Source organism: Vitis vinifera, chromosome 17 (assembly GCF_030704535.1).
Source record: "Vitis vinifera cultivar Pinot Noir 40024 chromosome 17, ASM3070453v1".
Taxonomy (NCBI): domain Eukaryota; kingdom Viridiplantae; phylum Streptophyta; class Magnoliopsida; order Vitales; family Vitaceae; genus Vitis; species Vitis vinifera.
In genome coordinates this window covers 2,156,280-2,184,040 of record NC_081821.1, presented here as the reverse complement: position 1 = coordinate 2,184,040, position 27,761 = coordinate 2,156,280, and the positions used below count along the sequence as shown (strand labels likewise).

Here is a 27,761-nt window from a genome sequence, read left to right as displayed (position 1 = left end):
TTAGTATAAATATCATTTTATGTAACATTAATTTGATATATAGTGAAATCGTTGCACTAGCTAGGAATAGTTGCATGAAAATCAATAGGATCGAATCATGTTAATCCACTTAAGCATCCAAACATAACTTCAATATATTATATTTATAGTCTTGTGTTTATTTTATTTTATTACCATTTTTTTAATAAAAAAATCGAAAATCAAGTCCACCAAGATAATTAGGTTATGAAACGTGTGAGATTGACCATTAATTATATACGTATTTCCTTTTATGGCATGATCTTTATCCATAAAATTCAATATATAATAATATGGTAATATAACATTAAATTTCACATAGAATATATAAATAAAAAAATTATAAAATGTTTTTGAGGTGGGAGTCACGTATCTTTCCAAGAAGAGTGATAATTTTGATGAAGATTATCTTTTGTTGATAAGGATATGATTCATATGATGTGTGTATGTGTTGGGTGGTTTTGTTTGTGATCAAATGACAATTTCGTGAACAAATTTAATTGCAACGTCATCATGATGTGTAATCAATAGGTTGTTGACTATGCATGTGTGAAAAACGTAACTCTTTCTAATGTGCATGGACCCATCACTTTAGGAAAAAACCATAAGAAAAATGCTTGATTTTTTTTTCTTCTTAAAATTGGATTTGAATTCTATTCACCGACACATCGAATCTTTGAAGTAATTCTTGTTTTCTTTGCTATAGTATCGCTTGTAAGCTCGAGAATTGATTACTTAAATGATAATAATTTAAGTTTATTTCAACATTTTAAATAGAAATTCAGTCAAATCAATTTTAAAATCATTATCTCATCGGTTCTAAATCTAACTCATATAAAAAAAATGAGTTGTCAAATATCTAATTTTTATGAAAAGAAAAACACTCTTAACCCGCTTTTAAAATCATTCCCAAACAGATTCTAAACCTACTCCATCGAATCATCTATAAAAAAAAATGATAAAACTTATGTAAAGAACAATAAGAGCAAAATATGTACGAAAATGATATCGATTATAGATTTCAAAAGAATAAGTTATCTTTTCTCATTGGTAATCAAAATCCCATATAGAAAAACCATCACTTGATACCACACCATAGGACAACCCAATGAATGATGAAAGACAATTGGAAGGTGAATACAATGAGTTATGTACAAACAAGCAAACAACTACACTTGAAAAACACCCATGAACAAAAACAAAGGGGGGCTCTCCAAGTTGCCAAGGCTGACCAGGAACCTTCACGTTTTCCCCCAAAAAGGGGGGGAGGAAAGCACTCGGAAGTTTCACGAATGATAATTAAAAAAAGAAAGTGAAGAAAAATATTATATCTGCAAGAGATAAGATTGGAATCTTGCTGGCATGAATAGACTCTTTGCTTTGGACTATGTATATAAGTTAATGCATCTCCAACTTGTAGTTCATTCAAGTTGAAGCCAGCTTTATACATATTGGCTATGAGCAACTGAGCAAGTTGAGCCCTACTTTGCCTTTCTTTGTCTTTACTTCATAAAAGGTACTAAAAAAATTCTCATGCTTGATGATGACTAACAAATAAAGAGAGCAAAAGGAAATAATAAAGGGCCTTTTTATGGTATACAAAAGCCATTTTTTCTCATGATTTAAAAGGTCGCATGGTTATATAGACCTTTTTTTTATTTTTTATTTTTTTATAATTTGATAATGGTTTTAATTTTTTAATATTTTATTTAATAATATAGATTTAATTATGTGTATATTTATTTATATTATTCTATTTTTTTTTAGAATAATTTTCAGACATATTCTTAATTTTCTATTTGACATTTGTCTAGAAAAACACAAAATAATATAATCATGATTTCCATATAGGACAAGCCTTTTGAGCAATCTTGGTTTGGGCTTGGGCTCGGGCTGGGTTCTAGCTGGCTTTAGATTGGTTAATACCAGCTTTGGGCCGGAACTTGGGCTTCAAATTGAGGTTTTGAACTAACCTAGATTTTTGGTTTAGGAATTTAGCAAGGGGATTGTTGATGAACAAGTATTTAAGTCCCTCAACAGGATGTTTAGGGATGGGTTTTGTCAGTGGTTGAGCTTCAACTAGTCCATGGGCAGATTGGTCTCAAGCCTGCTCCGACATGGGCTCCAAACATGATTTCCGACTAACAGGCCCAATTTACATCCTTTAATTATGTGATCAGCTAATTTTCCTTAACATATTGACAATTTTTCTTACAACGTAGTGAATTCAGCCCACTTAGTCCAATAGTTTAAATATTGGGCCGGCCCAGGTGAGCGCAATATCACCTGAGCAATGCTAAACAGCAGAGGGAAGGGAAGGGACGATCTTGATTTACACGGAAGCATTCGATCATTTATTCTCCAAACGCTGCGTTTCCATCGATTTCTGAGTTCAGGGTACTGCTCCAATCTCTATTCCCAATTCCATCTATCCACTTCTAGGTTAGATACCCTCGTTTGGATGCTGTATAAATAATGGGAAATGAAGGAAAATTTTGAGTTGTAAATCTTTACTAGGGCTCAAGAATACTGAAAATGGTAGGTTTACCTAGAACCCATTTAACTCTTTGGCTTAGTTAGTGTGATGGTTTTGGATTTTTGGCAGCAAAGAAAGTGAGACAGATAACGCAGGAATCATAATGTGGTTTTCTTTTATTTTTCTTCGGTTTCCTTGTGACCAAGCGTACGGCTCGGATTTCACTTTGAGTGCTTTATAACTTGGAAATGCTATTGCTGGAAATTTTGAATTCTGGGATTTCTCTATGAAGAGTTGTGGAGCTATTGTAAGTGTGGATTACAGCTCGGACTGAAATTTTTGTTTGATTGACGAGTTTGGAATATAGAAGAATGCTACTTTACTTGAGAATTACACGAATGTTTGGCTCAGTTAACCTAGGTTTTCTTTTATTGGTCTATTCTCTTGGAAACCAAACAAAGGGCTAGGGTTTCTCTTTGAATGCTTCTAACTTGTCAATGCTATTGCTGAAAATTTTGAATTCTAGGATTTCAGAGCAGAGGAAACAGTGAGGGTTTGTGGTTTATTTCTGTTCCACAGTTTTTGTTTTCGGTATTAAGAATGTTTCTGTAGCTCATTGCAGTGCCATATTTTTATTGGGTCTCTTTTAGGAATGTTTCTGTGTCTAGAATTGGATTGATGCCATTAGATTTTATTGGGGTTGCTTACAAGTCCTTGTTATGGTGTATGGGGGCACATAGGATCTGGAAAGTCAGAAATTGTGGGCAATAAAAAAAATTTCAGATTTTGAGATTTTCTTGTTTTCTTCTCTTTCTTCGTCAAGACTGCACCTTTAAGCTAGCAGCATGTGGATTTTATGCTTGCTTCATTTTATCCACTGGTCTATGCATTCTATGTTCCACATTAGGATTCTAGCTTTTGGATGTCCATCCGGGCCAAAATCAGTCATGAGTCTCATCAAGGTCCTATTGGCATTGGTGAGATGAATTAGCAATAGCCTGTGAGACCATTTTCCTTTAATTTCTATTTGATGATTCCCACTCCGTTGATTAATCTTCAAGGTGATATAAGGTTTCACCATTTTGGCAAGCATGCCATTTAATGGTGGGATTGGGAAAGGATACTTGATTGTGATTTTGTTGATGGTTGTGCTATTGATACTCATCCTTTGATTCCCATTTTTGTTATGTGTAGGTTGAGTGAGCACAATACATGTGTGCAAACTCTTGATGAGTCCTTCCTTTACAACTTGGGATGACAATGGGGCGAGTTTTTTCAGGTACTTGTCTCGCCCCACTCCTAATAGGGCGAGTTTGGGATAAGCTTAAATGAGTTAGGATTGGGTTTGGATTTTTTTTTTAAAACTTAGGTTGAGTTCGGTGTTGGGTTTGGTGTTGCATTATCTCACCCCACTCTATCCTCATTATATATATATAACATATAAAATAAAAATAATTTGTTTTTCATAAAAATAAATTTTTGGTGCAACTGTGTTCAGAGTACCCAGTTTGGGCTTTATTTTTTATTTTTTATTTTGGGTTTAAGTTCATCATGTGAAATTGTGCTTCAATTTGAATATTTTTGGTGATTTGTGATGAACGTTTGCTTGTTAATTCTAATAATCATGTCGGTGCATTTCTGATTTGCAATATTATTTTTTAATGAGTAGAAATTTTGGAGAAGAATTCACCTCTTTGGGCGGTTATCATACTTTAATCAATCAACCTTAATAGTTTCCCAACGAACTGCCTAATGTTGATTTTCTTGCTGATATTGGTGATTGGAAAGAAAAATAGCTTTGTCAAAGATTCTCTTTTACTGAGCTTTATGACCACTGCAAGATCATTGTGGGGATTTTTCTCTGTTTCTGATTATATATTTCCATGGCCTTGGGATGGATTGCTGCCTAGGAGTCAAGCTTGTCATCAAATAATTATATAGATTACCAAAGGAATTTGATAGTCCATGGTATTCTGATGTTAAAGGCAAATATGACTTCATCTTCCACCTAGAAATGAAAATCAGAACTGCAAATATGGCCAGCATAGAAAGGATTGGGGCTCCAATTCTACAATTAGACAAATGCACTGTTTCTTGGTGAAAATTGTAAATCAACTACCTTCTTCCCTTCATTCTTTCTTAGGATTCTTGTTTAGCCAGGGCATATGGTAGGATCATATTTGGGAAGATCTTTGATGGAGCTATTTTTGTATCATGTCTCTATGTCATTTCTCATTTCAAAGATGCCATCTTTGAGGATCTCTGACTCCTTTTGACCAAAGACCTTCTGGGAATTTGAATGTTCTTCACAATTTTAGTGAACTTGATCTGCCCTTTGGAATTTGGTAAGATAGTTTATTTATTTCCTTCCTAGTTGGGTATCTGAGAATGTTCCTTGGAATCACTTGTCTTGTTATTTGACTCCTTTGGTGCACTAGAGTGATTATGTATTAAAATAGAAAAAATTGAGGGCACTCTTTCTTACCAAGAGTAATTGGTATCAGGGACTGTAAGGCTATTGAGGATCTTGTCCTTCATGGTGCTTTATTAAATACCATCTATTTTTTGAGGCTAGCTTTCTGGGGTTTGGTTGTCTTTGTGGTAGGATTCTTCAGATGGCCACTGTCATTACATTCATTTGTTCTTATGGGAGTAAAGAAATCAAGGATTTTTTTTAATAATTTATATTGGAATGTGGGGAACCCAACTAAACTAGCAATAATTTTGGTTGTCATTGTTGAGGCTGTTAGACAACTAATTTTCTTAAAAGCTTAAGCTTGTAGGATTTGGACCCACAGTGTATATCATGCACTTAACACCCTCCTCTCTTGTAGCCTCCTTTGGGCTTACGCGTTGGTTCAATGAATTGGGACTGCCTTATTTGGTATATCATGCTCTCCTCACAGAAGTGATAGACTATTATTTGTTAAGACTTGTCAGGAAACTAGTTTTGTGTGGAGTTGTTTTACCCTTTATGTAATAGCTCTCAATTGATCACACTAATTATCTGAGCCTTTTGATGGAAATCCTTTAACATCCAGTGTATCATGTATACTTGAACTTGTTCAAAGCCACATAGGGAGCCAAGGATGTTCTCAGGACTAGTTGCATGATGTAGTTTCAAAAATCATTACAGAAGTGGGCATTTTGGGTGCTGTGAATTTGATTGATTAGGTTCAGGTAAATTCCTCAAAATGGGCAAGTTAGAATGGCCATTCTTAGAAGATGTTATCTGCACAATATGTATTTGTTGTTTGTTTTGACTTTTAATTTCTTTATGTGTGCCTCTGTTTCATTCTGTTGCATTTTAGTTTTATAGGAAATCATCACCTCTACCCACTTCCTTTCTCATTTTTGCAGTCTTTTCTATTTTTTTTCTTTTTTTTAGAAGTCACTTACTTATGTGCACTGACATTAACTTTAGTTTGGGTGCAGATAGGGCTAGTTTTTCATGGAGAGCTCAGATGATGAAAAGGATGGTGTCCTTGAGGGTTACATACCAAAAGAGCTGAGCTATGGTTTAGCTGCTAATGGTACAAAATTTGTAGATGAAGTACTTAATGGTCAAAATGAGAGTTGTTTGGAGAATTTCCGTATGGATAAGCATGTCTTTTATAAGTTGTGTGACATCCTGCAAGCCAAGGGCCTTCTCCGCCATACAAATCGAATCAAGATTGAGGAGCAACTAGCAATCTTCATGTTTATAATTGGCCACAATTTACGAACTCGAGCTGTTCAAGAGCTATTCCGGTATTCAGGGGAAACCATTAGTCGCCACTTCAACAATGTCCTGAATGCAATTATGGCAATTTCATTAGACTTCTTTGAGCCTCCAGTTTTGGATATTCCTCCAGAAATCCTAGAGGATGGCAGATTCTATCCCTATTTTCAGGTAATAAAATAAAAAATGATGACCCATATCTCTATTTCCCTTTCTGTTGTGATTTTTTTCTCACCTTTTATTCTTCTGTTAGGATTGTGTGGGAGCGGTTGATGGTATACATATTCCAGTGATGGTGGGTGTAGACGAGCAGGGACCTTTCCGTAATAAGAGTGGATTTCTTTCACAAAATGTTCTGGCAGCCTGCTCACTGGATTTGAAGTTCCATTATATCCTCGCTGGCTGGGAAGGCTCAGCAGCAGATTTGCGAGTTCTAAATTCAGCACTCACAAGGCGCAACAAACTGCAGATCCCTGAAGGTATCACAAGTCTTCAATACAGCCTCAAATGATATCGTTATTTGAGAAGTCTCGGTTGTTCCATCTATATGATCACTCTCATCATTTCAAGAAATTTAACTCCATTTCCATGAGCTGTCTAAACTCTGATCCGATTTAAGATACTTCAATGCTGCAGGTAAGTACTACCTTGTGGACACCAAGTATGCAAACATGCCAGGATTCATTGCCCCATATCCTGGTGTCCCATATCACCTGAATGAATCCTCTGCTGGTTTTCATCCACAAGATGCCAAAGAGCTGTTCAATTATCGACACTTCCTCCTGCGAAGTGCAACAGATCGCATCTTTGGGGCCCTGAAGGCACGCTTCCCTATTCTGATGTCGGCTCCTCCATACCCATTACAGACACAGGTGAAGCTGGTTGTAGCGGCCTGTGCCATACACAATTACATCCGGAGGGAGAAGCCTGATGACTGGCTGTTCAAGATATATGAACAGGAGACTGGGATACAAATGGAGGAATCATTCCCGGCACCAGAGATGGAACAGCCGGTTGTGCATGTTGAGCCTCCTCCCCTGGAGATGGCCTTCGATGCAGACCAACTGGAAGTTACTTCCCGGTTGAGGGATACCATTGCAGCAGAGATGTGGGATGACTATATCCGTGATTTTGGTGTGTAGTTAGTCCGCAGTTTCCAGGTGAGTTTGACATTTTTTTTTTCGGTTTTCTTTTCCAAAGAGTAGCCATGATATGGGAGTTTTGATTTTGGGGACTGGACTTGGAACTTGTTTATAGAAATGAAAATGAAATATAATAATGAAAATGTAGGACTCGTTTCGTGTAGATCGTGTAGATATCATCCGCTTTGTTCAAAAAAATGTAGATGGTTTTTAGCGCCTCTAAAACTCTGCATTTGTCTTGTTTCCTGGATTTGGGTGCCAGTGATGGGTGTTGATACTATTTCTAATGGTCTCCTCTCTCTACTTTTGATTAAATATAAATTTAATTTATCCACATTCAAAAAACTTATACTTTTCTCCAGCAAAAGCATATTCTAATTTATGAAAATTGAGAATGATTAAAATTAACCTTATTTACATCAACCCACAACTGCTAAAATAATTACTTCTGCTTTCTCTTATCATTAAGGATTGAAATTTCAAACATGCCCCACTCTGAATTATTGACTTCCAAAAAAGGCAATCCAAAGTCCAAACCCCACCATAAAGATATGATTGAATTGAATTTAATTTAATTTAATTTTTGCTATTATACATGGTATGGTTGTCACTTGTCATGCCAGCAGTTATCTAAAAGTTCAAAACCTCAGAGACTGTTAAATGTTGAAGAGAACAGCAGGTTCCTCTACTGCTCAAGAACCTAGGGATGACAACAGATGTTAAAGCAAGGGAAGATGTGAGATCAATTATGATGGATTGTTTGCTTTTACACCACCTGCAGGCAGCCTACCATGCAAGAATAATTATGTCACTCTGTCACATAGGCTTTCTGTCCAGGGGAATCTTTTTATTTTTATTTTTTTAAACTATTATAGGAAAAAGATATTTTTATCTAATTATAAATTGTAAGACCGATAAAAATTAATACATCCATCAACATTATGGAATTATGAATTTATATTAAATATAATAGTGTTTAAATCAAATTTCATCTTCTCGTATAATTTGTTTATTAGACAGGTTAAATAAAAGGCTTTGATCTAAATAAATACGATTGTAGTTAATTTAAATCAAATTTTATTGACCTGCATAACTTTTTTTAGGTAACTTATATTACACAAATTTATCTAAATTAACTTATTTGGTTATGTTAATTAATCTAATTATAGTTATAACTTATTCAATTTGCATTTGGCTCATTTAAAATTTGATTTTGAATAAATAGATTAATTAAGTTATAAATATATCAAGGTGAAAGAATAATCATATTCATTCTCAAATATGATCTAATTTTACCTAATTATTAAACTGGTTATATGATGTGTTTAATAATTAAATTGTATTATATTTTTAATATTATTATTATTTGAATTGTGTTTGGATTGACCTATTTAATCGAGTGCTCGAGTATGACTTCTAGTGTCTTGCTTTATTCTTATATTCATGCTATTTATTTAGATCTTGGCTATATTTCTTTGCACTCAAGTCTTATATAGATTTTAATTATATTAAAAACATAATATCAATATTATATTTTAAAAATTATGATTTTAATTTTCAACAAAGTAAAAAATAGAAAGTTATTGACAATGAAAGTTTAACAACTTAGTACAAAACATTTAATCTTTACTCACGAAAACTTAGGCAACAAGTATTTAAAAATAGTCACAACGACTCATATATATAATTGGTTAACTATAAATTATTATAGCTATAATTGGTCCCGAAAATGCTAGGAAATGAAAAAAAAATATGTGAAGAAAAATAAATTTTTTCATAATTTATTTTATTATAGAAAATGTTAAAGAAAGTTAAATATAATAATAATTCTTAAAAAAATTGTATATTTTAAAATTATTTAATTTTTATATAAAATAGTTAAAAAAGTGAAAATTTTAAAATAATATATAAAATAATTTATTAATTTTAAATATTTTTTATTTTATTTTATAATTTTTTTCCTTTGTATTTTTCTCCAAATATATATACCCAAAATTTGTGGAACACTTTGCTCATAATTTTTTGAGATAAACAAAACAATGGGTTTGTTAAGCAACGAAGAAGCTTGTAGGTGTCTTGTTTCCCTGCAAAGTCTGTCACTTTCCTGGGAAAAATTTCCCTTGTTTTCCCCTGGTGAGGTGGAACATAAGGCAATCATGAACAAGGCAAAGCCTTTACATTAGCCCAAATTTTATATGTGTTAGGTAAAACAACCAATCACAGGTTTATCTAGGTTTATAGGAACCTATGCAATTGGGTAAAAAGAAAGGTTTGTAGCCCTTTTGGAATATATCCCAATAGTCTTATATTTCAAATCAAATCATGAACTTTTTATTGTTAGGAAAAGTCTACAATACCTCCTTCGGTACCATGCCTCCATTTTTTTTCATCCATTGGATGAAAATGATTAAATCTATAGTTGATAGTGAAGTAAAAATAGTTTATCTGTTTTCAAGAAGTAAAATAAAAAAACAAAACATTTTTTAATAATACATTTTTCAAAAGTGCATTGTCCTCTTAGTGATTGATTGAAGAAAAAGTCAAAAAGAAGGAGAAAAAAAAAAAGAAAGAAAAGAAAAGGGATAATGGGCATTAGGACTTTAGGAGATAAGATTAAGCGAAATTTTATAGAAAGGAAATTAAAATAATTTTTTTCAGTGTTATTAAACTTTTAAAATAAGAACAATGAATATATTTGGTTTTCAATCATTTTAATATAGAAAATGATTTTAATTTTTTTTAAACATATGTTTTAAAATAATTATTATAAACATGAAAACAACTTAAAAAAAATATTCTTTAAAAATATATATTTTTTAAATGTCATGTTTTATTTTTTTGTGTTTTCAAAAATAGAAAATTGGATTCTAATTGGTAACTGTTTTTAAAAACTGTTCTAAAAAATAGTTTTGTAGAATCAAAATTTGTTTGAAAACTTGAATTTTTATTTTTACCTATTTTAATATTTTTTTATGTCTCTAGTTTTTTTTTAATCATTATATATATTTATATAATTATTTTTTAAGACAATTTAAAAAAAAAAAGTAAAAATAATTGAAAACAACTTAAAGATATTTTATCAAATTATCTTGTTTTATGTTATTGAGAATAAAAAATAAAAAATAATTTTTTATTTATTAAAAACAAAAAACAGAAAAGAGTTGTCAATATGTTTTTTTTTAATTTTTTTGTTCTAAAAAATAAAAAACTATTCTAAAGAATAATGGTTAAACATACCCTTATTTTCTATTTTTGAGTTATACTTATTAGATGCAATATTTTTTTAGAAAATAAAAAATTAATTTTGAAAATAATTATCAAATATATTTGATATTAATAGTTTATTTTAAAAAACGTTTATAATATATTTAATATTTAAAACACTTTAGAATCACTAATGAGAGGGCTCTAAGTTTCAAAGGAGGGAGCGATTTTTGTAATTTTTGAAATTTAGCTTTGTAGACTGTTAGCCGACAGCAATTTGGCTGGAGTATAGTGAGATGAATAGAAAAACCAAAACCAAAGGAAAGCACGAGATTAAGGCTGGTTCGAGTGTCGAGTGTGATATCCTAATTCCTAAAAGCCTTAAACCATTTGTTATAAAAGAGAGCAAAAAAACAAAAACAGTCATGATTACAAGCCCAACCCCCCCTACCCCCCCATCCCTCTTTCAGCTTTCACCCCCATCTCCCAATCTCCACTCTCTCCCACACAAATGTTGGATCCAGCGAATGATTTGATTCCTCCTTCTTCTCCCACCATCTCCTCTGTCTCCTCCTCTGATCTCGACACCGAGGTACATTACGTTTCTTTCAATTTTTCATTTTCTTGTTCTAATTTTGAATTTTTAGCAGATGAAGAATGGTCGGTTCCAGGGTGAGAACGACCAGGTTGATTTAATTTTTTTTTTTTTTTTGGTTGGAATCTGAGTTTTGGTTTTGGATCTGTAATGCAGTCCACAGGCTCGTTTTTCCATGACAGAAGTACGAGTTTGGGGACTCTGATGGGCGTGAGCTTCCCGGCCATTACATTTAGGGCTCAGTCGCAGCACCGGGAGGCTCAGCCGGTGCCCGCCGCGAGTGGCGTGGCCGTGGCTGGCCGCGGCGGTGGAGGGAGGAAGAGCAGGAAGGTCAAGAAAGCGCTGGGGCTAGTGGCGGAGCGCCGGCGTCGGTGGTGGAGGCTGTGCCGGGACGACGCAGCGAAGCCGGCCTCGCTGGGTGAGTTTCTGGAGGTCGAGCGGCGGTTCGGAGATGTGGCGTTTTTCGGCGCGGCGGCGGAGCTCGAAGGCGTGGTGGCTCAGCCGGAGAACGGTCGGGTGTTGTTTGCCGACGGAAGAGTACTGCCACCGCCGCAGGCGGAGGAGAGCCCGTCGACGGTAAGTTCTCTTTGTAGATTTCCGGTGTCACTCACTGGCATATTTAGTAGCAGCACAGGATAGAATTTCTGATATTTTTTTTAAAATTATTTTTGGGGAATTCTTTGTAATCTGCTTAAATTCTTCAAACTTTAATTTATATGGGAAAACGTGCGGTCCTAGTTTGCTTCTTTTTTTTTTTTGTTTTCTTTTTCCTTTTTTATATTCTTTTATTTCAAATTATGGATGATTATGCATCGACTTTTTGCATGAAAAAAGAAAAAGAAAGTTACAAGTATATTATTGAATACAAAAGATGGAAAAAGAGAGAGAATATAAAAATTATTCTCTAATGTCAAACTATAAATACATGCTAAAATATGAGAATTTAGTTTTTATTTTTCTCAAATTTTTTTCATTCATATTTTTTAAGAGGTTAATTTGAATTTGTTAATTTGATTTATTTTATTTCATTATGCTATGTTTGAGTTAAAAAATGTTAAAAAGACGAAAAAAAGAAAAGTGGTTGACCTTATTAAAAAATTTAAATGATCAAATATAATCTAAATTAAAAGAAAAATTATGAAATTTAAATTATATAATGAATCAAAATAAGTAAAATGAATATATAATAATTTCTTGAATTTAAATTATTATTTTATTTTATTTTATTTCTCCCATATTTTTCTTCAAAAGTTTCAAGTCTTAGAATTCACTGCTAATGTTATGTAAAAAGCTGCTATTTAATCATAGTTTTCAAATATACCCTCAAGATTTTTAAAGCTATTAGTTTAGGGTGATTTTGGAGATTGTCATTTTCTAGATGGCCAAGAGGGAAGGAGGGCCATGAAAATATATGTGAGGTGGATTCATTAAATTATTGATGTGGCTAGCAATTGAAGATATTTTTTTCTTTATCATAAGCATATTGAAATGTTCTTTCTTATCCTCTTACATTGGTGACCAAGCAAAGGTTCATTTAGCCGATACTTTACATTTTTAATTACTATTTTTTATTTTTTGATAACCGGGATGTCTGGATCAACTTACACATACTTCGATTAATGCCACAGGATCTCGAAGTTAAGAACTAGGTAAACCTCTAATAACTCTAAGGGGATTCAAACTTAGACTATTGGGGAGCAAACCCAAGGTCGGATCAGCTAAATTACTTCTCAGAGATTTTTTTTCATTATTATTGAGGACGTTCATCACCTTTTTTACAAACCCAAATATGCTTTTTATTTGACATTGCCTCCAAAATAAAATCTCTTATTTTTGTCCCTCCTAAAATAATTTTTTGTTGAAAATTATAATTTAGTGTTCATTTTTATGCATTTTTAATTTTTATTTTTATAATAAAAATATCTATAAAAAATAAAATATTTTATTAAAAAAAATATAGATTTACCCTATATTTTTAAAAATTATTATAAAACTTTTAAAATTTATTAATAAATTTTTTTATGCCCTAATTTTTTAAACAGTTTTCTAAAAGGGAATTATTCTTTCAATGTAAACTGCTATTTTTTATAATGCTAATATTTCAAGAAAAATTTTGTTGTTCCTTATGCGCAAAATTATTTTATATTTAATAAAAAATATTATAATTATTATATTACCCTTTAAAATGATCAGTTTTACTTTTCAACTAAAGCTAAAAACAAATAACTATTTCAAATAAGACTTTATTTTTGTTACTTTTTCAAATAAATATAACAACTTTAATTATTCGGAATTGTTTTAAAAAAACATGTTTTGAAAAATGAAAAATAAACAGAAGCTTATATATATATATATATATATATATATGATAAATTTAAAATATATTTGATAATAATTTTAAAAAGTGTTTTTAACTTTTTTTAATACCTTAAAATTTTTATTTTTAAAATATTAAAAAAATTAAAAATGTTTTTTTAAAATCATTCCAATCATAAATTTAATTTTAATGAAAAAATTTGCATCACTGTGCTGTTATACGGCTCCACATGTGCATATCCCTTGTAAATTGTTTTATTTGTTTAAGAATCTATCTCTTGCCCCACTCTATAGCCCACTTGCGAGTCCTTAAGGCCCCCACCAAATTGTATTTTCAAAACTAAAAGGACAATGGAAGCAATTAAATTAATTTGAGAAACGCCAGAGACAAACCCTTGCTATGGGTGTAATATTCAATTTCTATATATGTTCCTATTTAGCTTAAATTCTTGATGAATAAAATAAATTAATGAGAAAAAAGAACCAAAAAACATACAAAATTATAATAAATAGATGACAACAGACTAGATAAAATGATTTTATTACTCAATAAATGACAGTAAAGTCATCTTATTCACTATGATCAATAATAACCTTTCTAAAATGCTTCTTGGAGTAGACAGTGTGGATTTATTTTTCTAATTTTGCATAAATTAATGTCCTATTCACCACCGGAAGCAACCAAGAAGCAGTCAGGAGAAGCTGTAACACAAATTTCATAAAAATAACCGTCAAAAAAAAGGGAAGAAGTCAATAATATTCAAAGCCTAGATGGAGTTTCAACGATGGTCTCCAAAGCAGGGCTCCATGATCTCTGCCTTGAGTACCTCTGAACTGGCTCAGGATGATCAGTGGTAGGGGAGGCCAGTGTCTTAGTTTCTGAAGGGAACATACAAAAATCGCTTAGACCCAGTGGAAAAATTCTGCCAAAGTTGTTGGAAGTGCTTCTATGTTTTACTACTTTGGATGCCTTGTAAGAGAGAGAGCTTATTTCTTCATGGGTGAGCACTGAGTAGAGCATTTCCATGGGAAGAAGGAAATAGAGTTGGCGCAGCTCTAGCTCTTCGTCTGCTGAGAGTCCCGGTATCCTTTGGCCTACTTTGAGGTCGGTGGAGTTGCAGACAAAGTGTCCTGGCTTGTCCAGCATGAGCTCAGCTGCTTTGACTGGCCTTGTGTATACTTCCAGTCTTCCATCAGAGGACAAGACTTTCACTACTCCAGTATTGGATAAGATCGAAGGAGCACAGGATGTTGCATTCCCCATGGATCTTTGTGGTGTTTGACGGAGGGAGAGAAAGGGGGAGAGCGGGTTGATAAAGGGTGAGAATGATGAGAGAGGCTAGGGAAATGGGTATCCACTCACTTCCATTGAGTGAAGGGATATTTTAGTATGAAAGAATTTGTGCATGAGAAGAGGCTGGCTATACGAGAATGGGGAGGGAGAGGGGGAGGGGGAGAGAGAGAGATAGAGGGAGAGGGCAGAGAGAGGGTAGGGAAATGGGTTGGAGCTTGTGTGGCTGTGAAGATGAATGAATTTAAAAGAAAGCGAGAGAGAGAGAGAGGGGGAGGAGGAGGAGGAGAATGGGCAGAGAGATCGAGAGAGAGAGGCTAGGGAAATGGGTTGGGGGCCTGGGGCTTGTGTGGCTGTGAACATGAATGATTTTAAGAGCGAGAGAGAGGGTGGGGGGGATGAGACTTGTCAGTTAAGAGTTAAGACTTAACCAAAGAGATACTCCCCTATAATAATAATAAAAGGCATGTATTTTTTTTGTCTTTTTTCAATTCAAGGAGGCAGGACAGATGAGCAAAATAGCAAGATGGCCATTGGCCAATTGTTGCTCAGTAACCCCAAAAACATAAAACTTCCATATCTCCCCACGAATCCCAAAAAGATGGAAGCATGAAAACTTCAATACCAGATAGGTTAAATCAGGCCAGCCTGTTACAACTTACAAGTACTACTAATACCTTAAATTTCATGTAAGATGAATGCACTCATCTCTACCCTCTTTACTTTCTCCCCCTTAGTTTATTTAGACGAGCACATGGTGTTAGGCATGGAGGTTATGGTTAGGCAATGGAGCATACATAGCTCACTTAAGGACACCACCAACCCAATGATACGACATATTATTCTATCAGGCCACACCTAACTCATATATGACAGACCCCACCAGTATATTTTTCGCAAGGCAGTATGGCATTTTCATATCTATTCTAGGTGTGTTGTCACTCTCAAATACTATGCTAGCTTGCATAATATATGCTCCATGCTTATATACTCAATGTTAAAATAGACCAAATTAAAGATCCTTTATAGCAATCCTGTGGAGTTACGTGCATTATTGATTGATTGGGAACTTTAAATTACCATTTTTTATTTTTACTTTTATGTTTTTTTTCCTTCCATTTTGTCTTTTTGTTGTTTATTTAATTTTCCAAAAGTAAATGTAACCTTTTAACTTATTCAAAGAAAGTGTTCATTAAATGTTCTTGGTCAACGGATTATGATCGAATGAATTTTGGTTTCGACCAATATATTGTAACATACAAGTACCATATCCATCAATTGGGAGGTGGGTTGGTGGGTTTATCACATTCACTAAATTTTTATCAAACATGTTATAAAAATGCTCGATTTTTATTTTATTTTGACTAATTTTCCAGGATTAAGAGAACTTTTTACATATTACATGGGTGTATAACACGAGAGAAGATTATGTGTAAGAATGTTGCTAGGTAGACAAAGACATTGTTTAGTTTAGAATTAAGAAAATTACTTGTTTATGAAGAATCTTAGTTGGGATAATTCAATGATGACGGGAACCTAGGGTTTGGTATTAAATTATATGGGTGATGCTTAGGCAGTTAGAGTAGGAAAGCAATTGAAGTCCACTGATTGGTTAGGTTGTGGGGTGCATGAGGACAAAAATTGCATGATTTGGGATTTGAATATTGATTTAAAAGAAAAAAGGAAAAAAAAAATCTCAATCAAGTTTTTTAACATTTTGTCGTTTTGATATCTTTCATTTATGAGATGATTCTCATATTTTGAATATTTTCAAAAGAAGTTAAATACTGAAAAAAGAAAAAAGAAAAAAGAATTATTACTATTATAAGGTAAATTGTAGAAATCTTCCTTAAAATGTATCATATCAACCTTCCAATAAGCCTATAAGTATTTGAAAAAAAATTAGCAAAATTTTATAATTAAATAATATATATGTTAAAAAGAACATTTAATAAATTAAAGTTTTCTTAATAATTCCTAAATTTAAGTTGTTTAGCTTTCATCTTAATTCTATTATTTTCATATTCATCATTGTAAAAATAATAAATATGAAATTAAATATTTAGTTTGTTTAAGGGTTCTAAGTAATAAAAATTTGAAAAACCCAACATTACTTATTTGTAGCCTTTTTATTTATTTATTCATTTATATCCTACACCAAATTTCATTTTATTTATTTTTTCATGCCAAAAGTTGAATTGGTCCACAATTCTATTACTTAAATATACTTAATGCTATCAAAGCATATATTACATTCAATATTCAAATATTTTACTATGAATAATTAGCTGGATGGTGAGTGTGTTGAGGGCAATTTGATTATATAACAACCTATTACCAGACAAACCATGCATAAAAATCCGTACAAACATGACTCTCTTTTCTTTTTCTTTTTCTTTTTTAAAATTTTAAATTTTTTTTTATAATGCTCATAAGTCATCACCAAAAGATGGTTGTGTTCCAAAATAGTTCTTTAATAATTTCACATTCTTTGATTAAGATTTAAGATCCCAAGGCTTTAATTAGCTTTAATTTGTCTTGTTTTTTTAAAGTGAATATGGGTATGTTTGCAAATATTTTTGAAATTGTTCTCAAAAATAAATTTCGAAAAGGTTGTCTAATTCTTTTAGAATAAATTCATATACTTGTTACAACAAAAAATTATTTTTATTACAAAATAATTAAATACACATACATAAATTAAACAATCACCACCCACAATCAAAGTCCACTATGACTTGATCCATTATGCTATCATACCCTATTATGTTACTATTATTATCACCTTCATAAGCATCTTGTGGTTGGCCAATTAAGCATTACGTTTCTTCCGGATTTGAATCACCCTTCACCCAAGGATGTGTCTCCAATATTCTTAATCCCTCTAGTTCCATTGCAACTTCCTTCATAGTAGGCCTTTCATATCCTTTTACCATCAAACACCTTTTAGCTAAGATAGCAACTTCCTTTAAATGCTTAGCATTTCCCTCGTTCAAAACTTTATAATCAAGAATTTCAAACAAACAATTGTTTTTCATTAAAGAAACAAAGTATATTGTTAAATTTCTCTTTTTTTGGGACCTATCAAAGGAAAGTGTAGGGACCCCTCCCCTTGGGAAACACGTGGCACGCAGCTCATAGTGACGCGTGGCACGTGTTATCAGCCGGACCATCATCATCCGGATTCCCTTAAGGATATGCATGGTGCAGTTATCCTATCCGGACCGCTTCAAGGAAAGGCAAACGACGTTTCATCTTCTCCTATCCAAGGAAGAGCAAACGACGCTGGCAGAGCGTACACATCCGGATAGCCTCCACAACACATCCGGATAATCAGCATGAGCCATCCGGATATAAATCTTCTGGATGGTCAATTAAAGTAAAGCGAGTCTTACACGCAATCACAACAAGCAGCCATGGCCCACATCCCATCACCTGCAGAATGAGAAGACAAGAGGAAGTGACAGCAAGTCACTTCCCACGATCATTCTGCATAATCGCTTCCCACGATCTCTGACGGCCGCATCACCTACCATAGTCTCTGACAGCCATTCGTAGGATGATAGTGCTCCTACTAACACCTATTGTCATCATCACAACAGAAAAGATCTCCTCACCATTAATGAGAGGAACAGTACCCCTGAAGCTGGATATATATACCTTCGCACGAAGAAGAAAGGGGATCTCCTGGTAATCTCTGGATACCTAGGAAAAGGCCAACTGATTTATATATCTCTTTCTCACCATGGCTAACAAAACCATCGGAGGGTGCGTCCGGACACCCTGTCCGGATGCCTTTTGCAGGTGCAACCACTGAATCAAGAACCCCTTGTGTGTTGAGAATCACGTGTCCGTCCATATAGCAGCAACGTGGACCATCGGGTACGCGAGGTGACAACAGAAAGTACCTTTTTTTCCTGTTAATAATTCCATAAGAACAACCCCAAAACTGTAAACATCACTTTTCTTGGTTAGTTGACTTGAGTGGAAGTACTCAGGATCTAAGTATCCAAGAGTCCCTTGCACCAATGTGGTCAATTGGGCTTGATCTAAAGGTATCAATCTTGAAGCTCCAAAATCAGATACCTTAGTAGTATAATTGTTATCTTAAAGCATGTTAGTAGACTTCACATCTCTATGAATAATCGAAATTGAAGTTATAGAGTGTAAATACTAAAGGGCTCTAGTTGTTTCAATTGCTATTTGTAAGCGAGTTTCCCATGAAATAGAGGATGCTTGATCTTGATTGTGTAGATGATTATAAAAGGTCCCATTAGTCACAAATTCATAGACTAATAAAGGAACTTCAGTCTCTAAACAATATCCCAATAACTTTACCACATTTCTAGGATTGATTTGGGAGAGAATAATCACTTCATTAATGAATTGCTCAACTTGGCTTTGGTCCATTATTTTGGACTTTTTAATGATAACAACTCTATTATCTGCCAATATTCCTTTATAAACTGTTCTTTGACCTCCACGACCTAAAACTCTTCTTTCATCATAGTTGTTTGTTGCTTTCTTGAGGTCTTTTGTAGCAAATATTTTAGTTGCTTCGGCAAATCCTTCGTGCTTAGAGAGTAGTTGTTGCAGCATGATACCACCATTTGCTCAAAGAATTTCTCTTTCAATTTGATAAGCTTTGTTGCCTAAATCCCCAATACAACCAAGAACTCACCAAAAGTAAAACTAAAAGGCTTACCCTAATACCTGCAAATAAAATAAAATTGTAATATTAGCACATAATCTTTTTAATAGAGTTTATATATATATATATATATATATATATATATATATATATATATATATATATATATATGTATGTGTGTGTGGGTGTTTATTTAATATATTAATTAAAAATTAAATAAAGAAAAGACAAGATCTATTTGCAAAATAGTGAATTGGTTTTAAGTGGATTTAATCAAATTCTAGTTTGATTTCTGCAAGTTAAGAGCTTTTTTTAAGACTTTGGAAAAAGAAAAGTCAATGCTAATTAAGATCGACAAGTTCTAAGGTAGAGTATCATGGATCCAAAGACCAAAATTTTCTAACCCTAAATCTTCCACCCAAACGACCAAATTAACCCCAAAAGTAATTAATAAACGAAGCCCTCACCCACAAACAAAAATAAATTCATTGAATTAGTCATCGTCCAAACCATGGTTTTGGGCATGAAATTAGCTATCAATTTTCCTGAAGTTTAAGCTTCATTGTGAGTAATTAAAATAGATACTTACCTAAGACAACATTAATCGAAGGAAATTTGAACTCTGAGCTAGGTATGGGACTGCAGCCTGTGCCATCTTTTTTGCTATCACCTTCATACCCAGCTGGCATGAGCAAGAGCAACTATAACTTCCTGGTAAATTCTGGCATGTATGTGTTACATTGCAGGGGTGATCAACCTCACACTCATCGATATCTGAAGACAAAAAACAAAAAATTCCAATAATCAATATCCAATTATCAGATCAAATGGAAGAAACAAGTGATGAAGGATTAAGATATTGTACCCTTGCAACCATGAGGAAGATAAGGGTTTTCTTCATATCCCTCTGAGCAACTGCACCTACACCCAGGACCATTGTCTGGGTTATAACTGTAGCTATTGTCCTTGCAGGCGTAACTTGTTTCATTCTCCTTTGCTTGGTCGCATTTCTCATCTCTTATTGTCCAATCAAGCACTGTAGGAACCCTGGTTTTCTTCTGTAAATCAAGGAGGTCAGTGGAGGAGAAGCTGAAAGCGCCATCTTCAGCCACAAAGACGAAGCTGGATGGATTAAAAGCCCATACTTCTCTATGGTTGTTGTAGCTTTCCACACTGATCTCATAGCTCCTTACATTTGCTGGGATTGTGGTCTGGCAACAGCCGATCCCCGAGCAGGACCTGTTGATAACATTATCAATTCTCTCGCACAGTGACAGTCAGCCAATCTTGTACCTTTGCCCGCTTGAGCCTTCAATGAAGGCGTAGGTGTCGCAGCCCATTGTCATGAACTTGTTCCGAGTATGGGAGATGGGGAACTTCGCCAGTGTCATCCATGGATCGTTGTTGGCGGCTCTTTGCCCGGATTTGTTGTAACAGTCTCGAGCCACATACGAAAGGACTCGCAATTGACCCGAAACTGAAATCGATAGAGCATCTATGTCACTGTCCGTCGAAAAAGCTTGATGGGTGGAGCTGCAATTGATGAAGAAATCTTGGTTTAGATAGCATTCTGGGGTAGTCCCAGATGGATATGGGATGCTGATATTGCCGCAGTGGCTGGCACAGCCCGGAAGGGCTAGTTCAGCGGCAGCTTCCATCGCCCATACCAGTACTGCAATTTGCAGGAGGAGGATCAAACGCAGAGCCATGGCTCCGGCCCCTTTCCTTCTTCTTCTTCTCAGATTTTTCTGTGGAGAAGTGTCTGATTAACACTTTGGATCTTTTATAGGAATGAACTGCAAGTTGTATTGAAATTTTGTCATGGCGACATTGGGATGATGTTATGGAATCAAGATATAAAGTAAAATCACTGCCAATGGAAGGGTTCCAAGTATATAATCTGTCAATTATCTCATCTAGAATTAAAGATATTCAGTACAATACCCAGTCAAGGCTTGTTCACCTGTCGGCTTCTTGAGACAAAAGCAAATGGGGTCTTTGGCCATTATTCTTGGGGTTTTATTTGAAAATTACACTAATTCTATACTAGAAATGACCTACACAACCAAATTCTGTGGTGGCCGGCACTTGATGAGGCCACGAGTCCTTATCAAACTTGTTTGTATGTGGTTACATAACCTCTTAACAACGTAAAACAAGATCATAAGTATTAAATATTAAAAAAAAAATCAGTTAATAGGATGAAATAATTTCTGAATTATGAATCTAATTATTCCCATGTTTTATCTTAAAAAGTATATAACCAATTTTTGGCATAAATACCCTTTAATCATTTTAAGTATTTATATGAAAGTTTTAAAAGAGAGGGTTACTTTTACAAGAAAATAATGAAAGTATTTTTATCCAAATGAGATAAAAAAAAGTAGGAGATCAAATTTAAAAAATTGCATTTTTAAAAACTCTTTTAATCAAATAATCCAATATTAAAAATACCCAAAGGGAATAATAATTAATTATAAGGTAATCCCATATGTTTAAAAATGCTTTTGAAAACAATTTTAAAAAATATTTTTAAACACTTGGTATCTATCCACAGTGTTTTTTTTATAATTAAAAAAAAAAGATATTACATATGCTTTAAAAAATATTAAATCATCTTTAATTACCTTCAATTTTGATATCAACTTAAATTTTCATTGAAAAATTTAGCCCAAATTCAATTCATTCATGTTAAAAAAGAAATAACAATGAAATCAAAATATGCTTTCCCATGTTACCAAACATGACTTCTATAATTTTAACTGGAAAACTACTGTCTGCCATTTCATATTTCTTTTTAATTAGGAGAATGATGATCTAGGTTGTAACTCTTATATGTCTACATAATTAATAGAATACATTTGTATGGTATGTTCGTGTGTTTGGGAGATTGGAAGCCGTGTGGTTAGTTGAAGCAGACAATTTTAGTGTCCTAGCAATTGCAGCACCTCACATTACTTGTATGTGTATATTATAAAAAAAAATTATTATATTCTTTTCACAATTTTTTTGTTAGGTACGTGGAATCTTAAAATCAAACAAGATTTTACAAATTTTATTTTTTAACAAAAGTTTTCACTTTTCTTAATCAAACCTATTTTTACAAATTTTCACTTGTCTTGATAATTAGAATTTAATAAACTTATGTGTTATTTAAAATAAAACATCAGTAGTTTTGGAGTAAAATGTTCATTAAGTTTATACAAAACTACTAATCAACATATTAAGGTGGTGTTTGTTTTTTTACTTAATTCTAAATAGAACTTTAATGCTTAATAGTGTTAAATATTAGGTTGTTTGTTTTTGTAGTATTTTATTTCTATTAAGTATTAAAAAGTAAAAAAAATTAATATGTTATTTTTTCTATTTAGAAAAAGCTACATATTTTAGCTTTTTCTATTTAGTAAAAAGTTTATAAAAAGTAGAAAAACAAATAACCTAAATTTTAAAACTAAATTACTTTTAGCAAAAAGCCAAAAAAACAAACACCACCTAAGAATTTGTTTTATTTAATGCTTAATAATTCATATATTTGTTACAAAAAAAATATTGCTATTACAAAATAATTACTCATGCGTACACAAATTAAACAATCACCGCCCACCATTAAAGTCCACCATGACTTGATCTCTTATGCTATCATATCCTATTATGTTGCTACTGTTATCACCTTTATAAGCATCTTGTGATTGACCAATCAAGTATTCAGTTTCTTCTGGATTTGAATTATTGTTCACCCAAGGATGTGTTTCTAATATTCTTAATCCCTCTAGTTCCATCGCAACTTCCTTCATAGTAGGCCTTTCCTCTCCTTTTACCATCAAACACCTCTTTGCTAAGATAGCAACTTCCTTCAAATGCTTAGTGTTTCCCTCATTCAAAACTCTATCATCAAGAATTTCAAACAAGCGATCGTCTTTCATTGAAGAAACAAAGAACATTGCTAAATTTCTCTCTTCTTCAAGTCTATCAAAGGAAAGTGCCTTTTTACCTGTTAGTAATTCCACAAGAACAACCCCAAAACTATAAACATCACTCTTTTCGGTTAATTGACTCGAGTGAAAGTACTCAGGATCTAAGTATCCAAGAGTCCCTTGTACCAGTGTCGTCAATTGAGCTTGATCTAGAGGTATTAATCTTGAAGCTCCAAAATCGGATACCTTGGCAGTATAATTGTTGTCTAAAAGGATGTTAGTAGACTTCACATCTCTATGGATAATCGGAGTTGAAGCAGCAGAGTGTAAATACCAAAGGGCTCCAGCCGTTTCAGTTGCTATTCGTAAGCGAGTTTCCCATGAAATAGAGTATGTTTGATCTTGGTTGTGTAGATGATCATAAAGGGTTCCATTAATCACAAATTCATAGACTAATAAAGGAACTTCCGTCTCTAAACAACATCCTAATAGCTTTACCACATTTCTATGATTGACTTGGGAGAGGATAATCACTTCATTAATGAACTGCTCAACTTGGCTTTGGTCCATTATTTTGGACTTTTTAACTGCAACAACTCTATTATCTGCCAATATTCCTTTATAAACTGTTCCTTGACCTCCACGACCTAAAACTCTTCTTTCATCATAGTTGTTTGTTGCTTTCTTGAGGTCTTCTGTAGTAAATATTTTAGTTGCTTCAGCAAATCCTTCGTGCTTAGAGAGTAGTTGTTGCAGCATGATACCACCATTTTGCTCAAAGAATTTCTCTTTCAATTTGATAAGCTTTCGTTTCCTAAATCCCCAATACAACCAAGAACTCACCAAAAGTAAAACTAAAAGACTTATGCTGATACCTGCAAATAAAATAAAATAAAATTGTAACATTAGCACATGATCTTTTTAATGGACTTGTGTGAAGTAAATACATTAAGGTGTTATTTGTTTTTTTAACTTTGTACTGAAAGTAACTTATTTTCAATTTTACTTCGTTTGTTTTTCACTTTTTATTGATTTAGTATTTTTTTTCTAAATGCTAAAAGTAATTTGTTAATAGAAATAAATATTAAAAATTAAATAACCTAATACTTAATAATATTAAATACTATTTAATTTTAAGTTCTATTTAGAATTAAGTAATAAAAAAAAATAGACACCAGCTAAGTCTAAATAAATTACAAATATGTCCATACATGTCCATGTTATACATTAATTAAAAATAAAATAAAGAAGGGAAAAGGTCTATTTAATGACTTGGTTTTAAGTGGAATTAGTCAAATTTTAGTTTCATTTGCGCAAGTGAAGACCTTTTTTTTTTTCCAAGACTTTGGATGGAGAAAAATCAGACTTTTTTTATTTTTTATTTTTTATTTTTTAAGACTATGGAAAGAGAAAAGTCAAAGGTGAATATGAATAAGATTGACAAGTTCTAAGGTGGAATATCAAGAATCGAAATACCAAAATTTTCTAACCCTAAATCCTCCACACAAACAACCAAACCCCAAAAGTAAATAATCGAAGCCCTCACCCACAAACAAAATAAATGCATTGAAGCCTTCATACAAACCATAGTTTTGGGCATGACATCATGTCAAATTATCAATTTTCAAGAAGTTTAAGCTGCAGAATCTGTAATTAAACAAGATACTTACCTAAGGCAACATTAACCAAAGGAAACTTCGACTCTGAGCTAGGCATGGGACTGCAGCCTGTGCCAATTTTAAATCCATCACCTTCGTACCCAGCCGGGCAAAAACAACTAAAACTCCCTGGTAAATTCCGGCATGTATGTGTTACATTGCAGGGGTTATCAACCTCACACTCATCGATATCTGAAGACAAAAAACAAAAGATTCCTATGATCAATATCCAATTATCAGATCAAATGGAAGAAACAAGTGATGAAGGATTAAGATATAGTACCCTTGCAACCATTTAAGAGATAGGGGTTTCCTTCATATCCCTCTGAGCAATTGCACCTATACCCAGGACCATTGTCTGGATCATAACAGTAGCTATTGTCCTTGCAGGCGTAACTTGTTCCATTCTCCTTTGCTTGGTCGCATTTCTCATCTCCTATTGTCCAATCAAGCACTGTAGGAACCTTGGTTTTGTTCTGTAAATCAAGGAGGTCTGCGGAAGAGAAGTTGAAATAGCCATCTTCAGCCACAAAAGCGAAGCCGCATGGATTAAATTCCCACACACCTGTGTAGCTGTCGTAGCTGTCCACACTGATATCAATGCTCGTTACATTTACAGGGATTGTGGTCTGGCAACAGCCGATCCCCGAGCAAGACCCGTTGATAACACTATCTTTGCTCTCACACAGTGATAAGCAGCCAGTCTTGTATTTTTTCCCACTTGAGCCTTTAATGAAAGCGTAGGTGTCGCAGCCCACTGTCATGAACTTGTTCCGAGTATGGGAGATGGGGAACTTCGCCAGTGTCATCCATGGATCGTTGTTGGCGACTCTTTGCCCGGATTTGTTGTAACAGTCTCGAGCCACATACGAAAGAACTCGCAATTGACCCGAAACCGAAATCGATAGAACATCTATGTTACTGTCCGTCAGAAAAGCTTGATGGGTGGAGTTGCAATTGATGAAGAAATCTTGGTTTAGGTAGCATTCTGGGGTAGTCCCAAATGGATATGGGATGCTGATATTGCCGCAGTGGCTGGCACAGCCCGGCAGAGCTAGTTCAGCGGCAACTTCTAACTCCCATACCAGTACTGCAAGTTGCAGGAGGAGGATCAAACGCAAAGCCATGGCTCGGGCCCCTTTCCTTCTTCTTCGTCTTCTTCTTTTTCTCAGATGCTTCTATGGAGAAGTGTCTGATTAACCCTTTGGATCCATCTTTTTATAGGATTGAACTGCCAAGTTGTATTAAAATTTGATCATGCTGATGTTGGGATGATATTAACACGCTTAGATCATGGACCGACGAACTGTGCGAAATAATCAAGATATGAAATCACTGGTAGTGGAAGGGTTCCAAGGGCAGAATCCCCCAATCTCTTCTGGAAAGATATTCAGAAAAAGACTGGTCAAGGCTTGTGCACCCTTCACCTTCCACAGAGAAAAGCAAATGGTGTATTTTGACTGCCATTTGTTAGATATTTTTCTTCTAATGTCCCACATGATACGTGTATGACTTTAGTCTTTTATTTAAATGGAGTTATATAATCTAATCTCTAAAATTTTGGTTATACAATTAGAGAAGTAGTTTCCTATTTGTTTTACTCCTGACTTTGATGGGAAGTGGAATAGCAGTTACTAAATTGTTGGCAGTTATCAAAAAGGAAATGAGTCCTCTCTACCAATTTAAGTAGCATTACACAATTTCCATCTTTTCGTGTGTGGTATGTAATTTTCATTTTTAAGAAAAAGGGCTAAGAGAGAGAAACCGATATCCTGGAGAATTCTACATTTTTTCAGATCAAGAATTAAAAGAAAGAGATTGCTATGAATCCAGGTATGTTATTTATGTTTGTGAAAATCATGATAGTCAAGATCTTAGAATTTATAAAACATTAAGTTTAAAGTTTCATTTTATTTATTACATGTGGTATCAGAGGTTAAGACTTTCATGCTTTTCCATTATGATCTATTTGCTGGAATCAATTATTTGGGAAAGTTTTTTTCTTAATATTTTCGGTAACCAAACACAGCAAAATAGAAACCACCTAAATTTCCCTCAAATGGGCCATTTTGGCATCCTTGAATGGATGCACCTGTATTTCACAATGACGAGCAGCAGCAGCAGTAGTGAAAAGCTGGTCACCATTAGGATATTTGGACAACATGGAGAAAGCGGATTCACACGGGATGCACTCACTTGGGTCCATTTGAGAATTAGTTTCAAATCTCTTCATATCCTAAAATAATAGCAGACATATAGATGAAGTTATGCAACAACCATCTTCTAGTAGACACAAAAAATTAAGCCAAAATAAAGCCAGAGACAGAAACTACTAGGATTTAGAAAATTTGTGGCTCTTCTTCATGATGTCGAATAAAGATCTGCAAATCACATTAAAGGAGTGGCAGAAAAATACCTGCAAAATATAAGACAAATTAAATTTTTATTTATTTATTTTATTTACATTATTTATTACATATTATCCAGTGACTAACTAATTCCTAGATAAGTGGGATTTTATTTTGCTGGGTAATTCATATATGATGCTATTTCCATGAGAATTTCTAGTGATATTGTTGGCTACTTTAATTTATTGAACAAATCACATATTTTTCGTGCAATTTTTTTTTTCCGCGTGATGCTACATGCTACATGCCTATCTTTTAGTAAATTGATAATATTGCCCATAATTTGTTCTACAGTATAGAACACAGTGCACAGAATGTGTATCATTTACAAATCTGATTCATGTCTAGATTTTATAAGTGACATTTC

The 27,761-nt window shown here is 33.6% G+C and overlaps 5 protein-coding genes across 23 annotated transcripts; 2 read left to right on the top strand and 3 right to left on the bottom strand.

Annotated features, from left to right (window-relative positions):
* Positions 1–2,076: 2,076 nt before the first annotated feature.
* LOC100262931 (uncharacterized) lies at positions 2,077–8,329 on the top strand. Of its 18 annotated transcripts, none has more exons than XM_010665398.3 (5): positions 2,077–2,415; positions 3,689–3,773; positions 5,930–6,386; positions 6,469–6,694; positions 6,852–7,520. In XM_010665398.3, exons 3-5 carry the CDS (start codon positions 5,946–5,948, stop codon positions 7,355–7,357), a joined length of 1,173 nt encoding a protein of 390 aa, XP_010663700.1. In that variant the 5' UTR covers positions 2,077–2,415; positions 3,689–3,773; positions 5,930–5,945; the 3' UTR covers positions 7,358–7,520. The 18 variants fall into 18 exon arrangements, with proteins under 18 accessions (XP_010663700.1, XP_010663698.1, XP_019082214.1 ...); XM_019226669.2 differs by lacking the exon at positions 3,689–3,773 and adding an exon at positions 8,034–8,329 and having other exon boundaries at positions 2,265–2,415; positions 6,852–7,375; XM_019226667.2 differs by lacking the exon at positions 3,689–3,773 and adding an exon at positions 8,027–8,329 and having other exon boundaries at positions 2,265–2,415; positions 6,852–7,375.
* A 2,566-nt stretch (positions 8,330–10,895) lies between these two features.
* Positions 10,896–11,911, top strand: LOC100257806 (uncharacterized protein At3g17950). Its single transcript, XM_002282812.4, has 2 exons — positions 10,896–11,153; positions 11,313–11,911. Exons 1-2 carry the CDS (start codon positions 11,073–11,075, stop codon positions 11,793–11,795), a joined length of 564 nt encoding a protein of 187 aa, XP_002282848.1. The 5' UTR covers positions 10,896–11,072; the 3' UTR covers positions 11,796–11,911.
* A 2,086-nt stretch (positions 11,912–13,997) lies between these two features.
* Positions 13,998–15,178, bottom strand: LOC100257591 (uncharacterized). Its single transcript, XM_010665405.3, has one exon. The coding sequence runs from the start codon at positions 14,734–14,736 to the stop codon at positions 14,233–14,235; it is 504 nt and encodes a 167-aa protein (XP_010663707.1). The 5' UTR covers positions 14,737–15,178; the 3' UTR covers positions 13,998–14,232.
* A 3,739-nt stretch (positions 15,179–18,917) lies between these two features.
* LOC100252465 (wall-associated receptor kinase 2) lies at positions 18,918–21,385 on the bottom strand. 2 transcript variants are annotated; one of them, XR_002032254.2, is made up of 3 exons: positions 20,280–21,385; positions 20,004–20,188; positions 18,918–19,476 (listed from the first exon to the last, which is right to left on the bottom strand). XR_002032254.2 is itself a non-coding variant. In XM_019226344.1 (2 exons), exon 1 carries the CDS (start codon positions 21,121–21,123, stop codon positions 20,692–20,694), a length of 432 nt encoding a protein of 143 aa, XP_019081889.1. In that variant the 5' UTR covers positions 21,124–21,385; the 3' UTR covers positions 19,602–20,188; positions 20,280–20,691. The 2 variants fall into 2 exon arrangements, 1 of the variants encoding a protein (XP_019081889.1); XM_019226344.1 differs by lacking the exon at positions 18,918–19,476 and having other exon boundaries at positions 19,602–20,188.
* Positions 21,386–22,892: 1,507 nt separating this feature from the next.
* On the bottom strand, positions 22,893–26,425 carry LOC100252663 (wall-associated receptor kinase 2). The gene is made up of 3 exons (XM_010665406.3): positions 25,270–26,425; positions 24,999–25,178; positions 22,893–24,203 (listed from the first exon to the last, which is right to left on the bottom strand). The coding sequence occupies exons 1-3, from the start codon at positions 26,111–26,113 to the stop codon at positions 23,008–23,010; spliced, it is 2,220 nt and encodes a 739-aa protein (XP_010663708.1). The 5' UTR covers positions 26,114–26,425; the 3' UTR covers positions 22,893–23,007.
* Positions 26,426–27,761: the final 1,336 nt, after the last annotated feature.

Excerpts from the sequence above, each read along its gene's own strand:
- LOC100262931 (XM_019226669.2), top strand. The coding sequence starts at position 5,946 with ATGGAGAGCTCAGATGATGAAAAGGATGGTGTCCTTGAGGGTTACATA. Across the intron at positions 6,387-6,468 it reads GATTCTATCCCTATTTTCAG|GATTGTGTGGGAGCGGTTGA; the intron begins GTAATAAAATAA and ends TTCTTCTGTTAG. Across the intron at positions 6,695-6,851 it reads CAAACTGCAGATCCCTGAAG|GTAAGTACTACCTTGTGGAC; the intron begins GTATCACAAGTC and ends TCAATGCTGCAG.
- LOC100257806 (XM_002282812.4), top strand. The coding sequence starts at position 11,073 with ATGTTGGATCCAGCGAATGATTTGATTCCTCCTTCTTCTCCCACCATC. Across the intron at positions 11,154-11,312 it reads CCTCTGATCTCGACACCGAG|TCCACAGGCTCGTTTTTCCA; the intron begins GTACATTACGTT and ends TCTGTAATGCAG.
- LOC100257591 (XM_010665405.3), bottom strand. The coding sequence starts at position 14,736 with ATGGGGAATGCAACATCCTGTGCTCCTTCGATCTTATCCAATACTGGA.
- LOC100252465 (XM_019226344.1), bottom strand. The coding sequence starts at position 21,123 with ATGGCTCTGCGTTTGATCCTCCTCCTGCAAATTGCAGTACTGGTATGG.
- LOC100252663 (XM_010665406.3), bottom strand. The coding sequence starts at position 26,113 with ATGGCTTTGCGTTTGATCCTCCTCCTGCAACTTGCAGTACTGGTATGG. Across the intron at positions 25,179-25,269 it reads TCTCTTAAATGGTTGCAAGG|ATATCGATGAGTGTGAGGTT; the intron begins GTACTATATCTT and ends TTTTGTCTTCAG. Across the intron at positions 24,204-24,998 it reads TTTGGTTAATGTTGCCTTAG|GTATCAGCATAAGTCTTTTA; the intron begins GTAAGTATCTTG and ends TTTTATTTGCAG.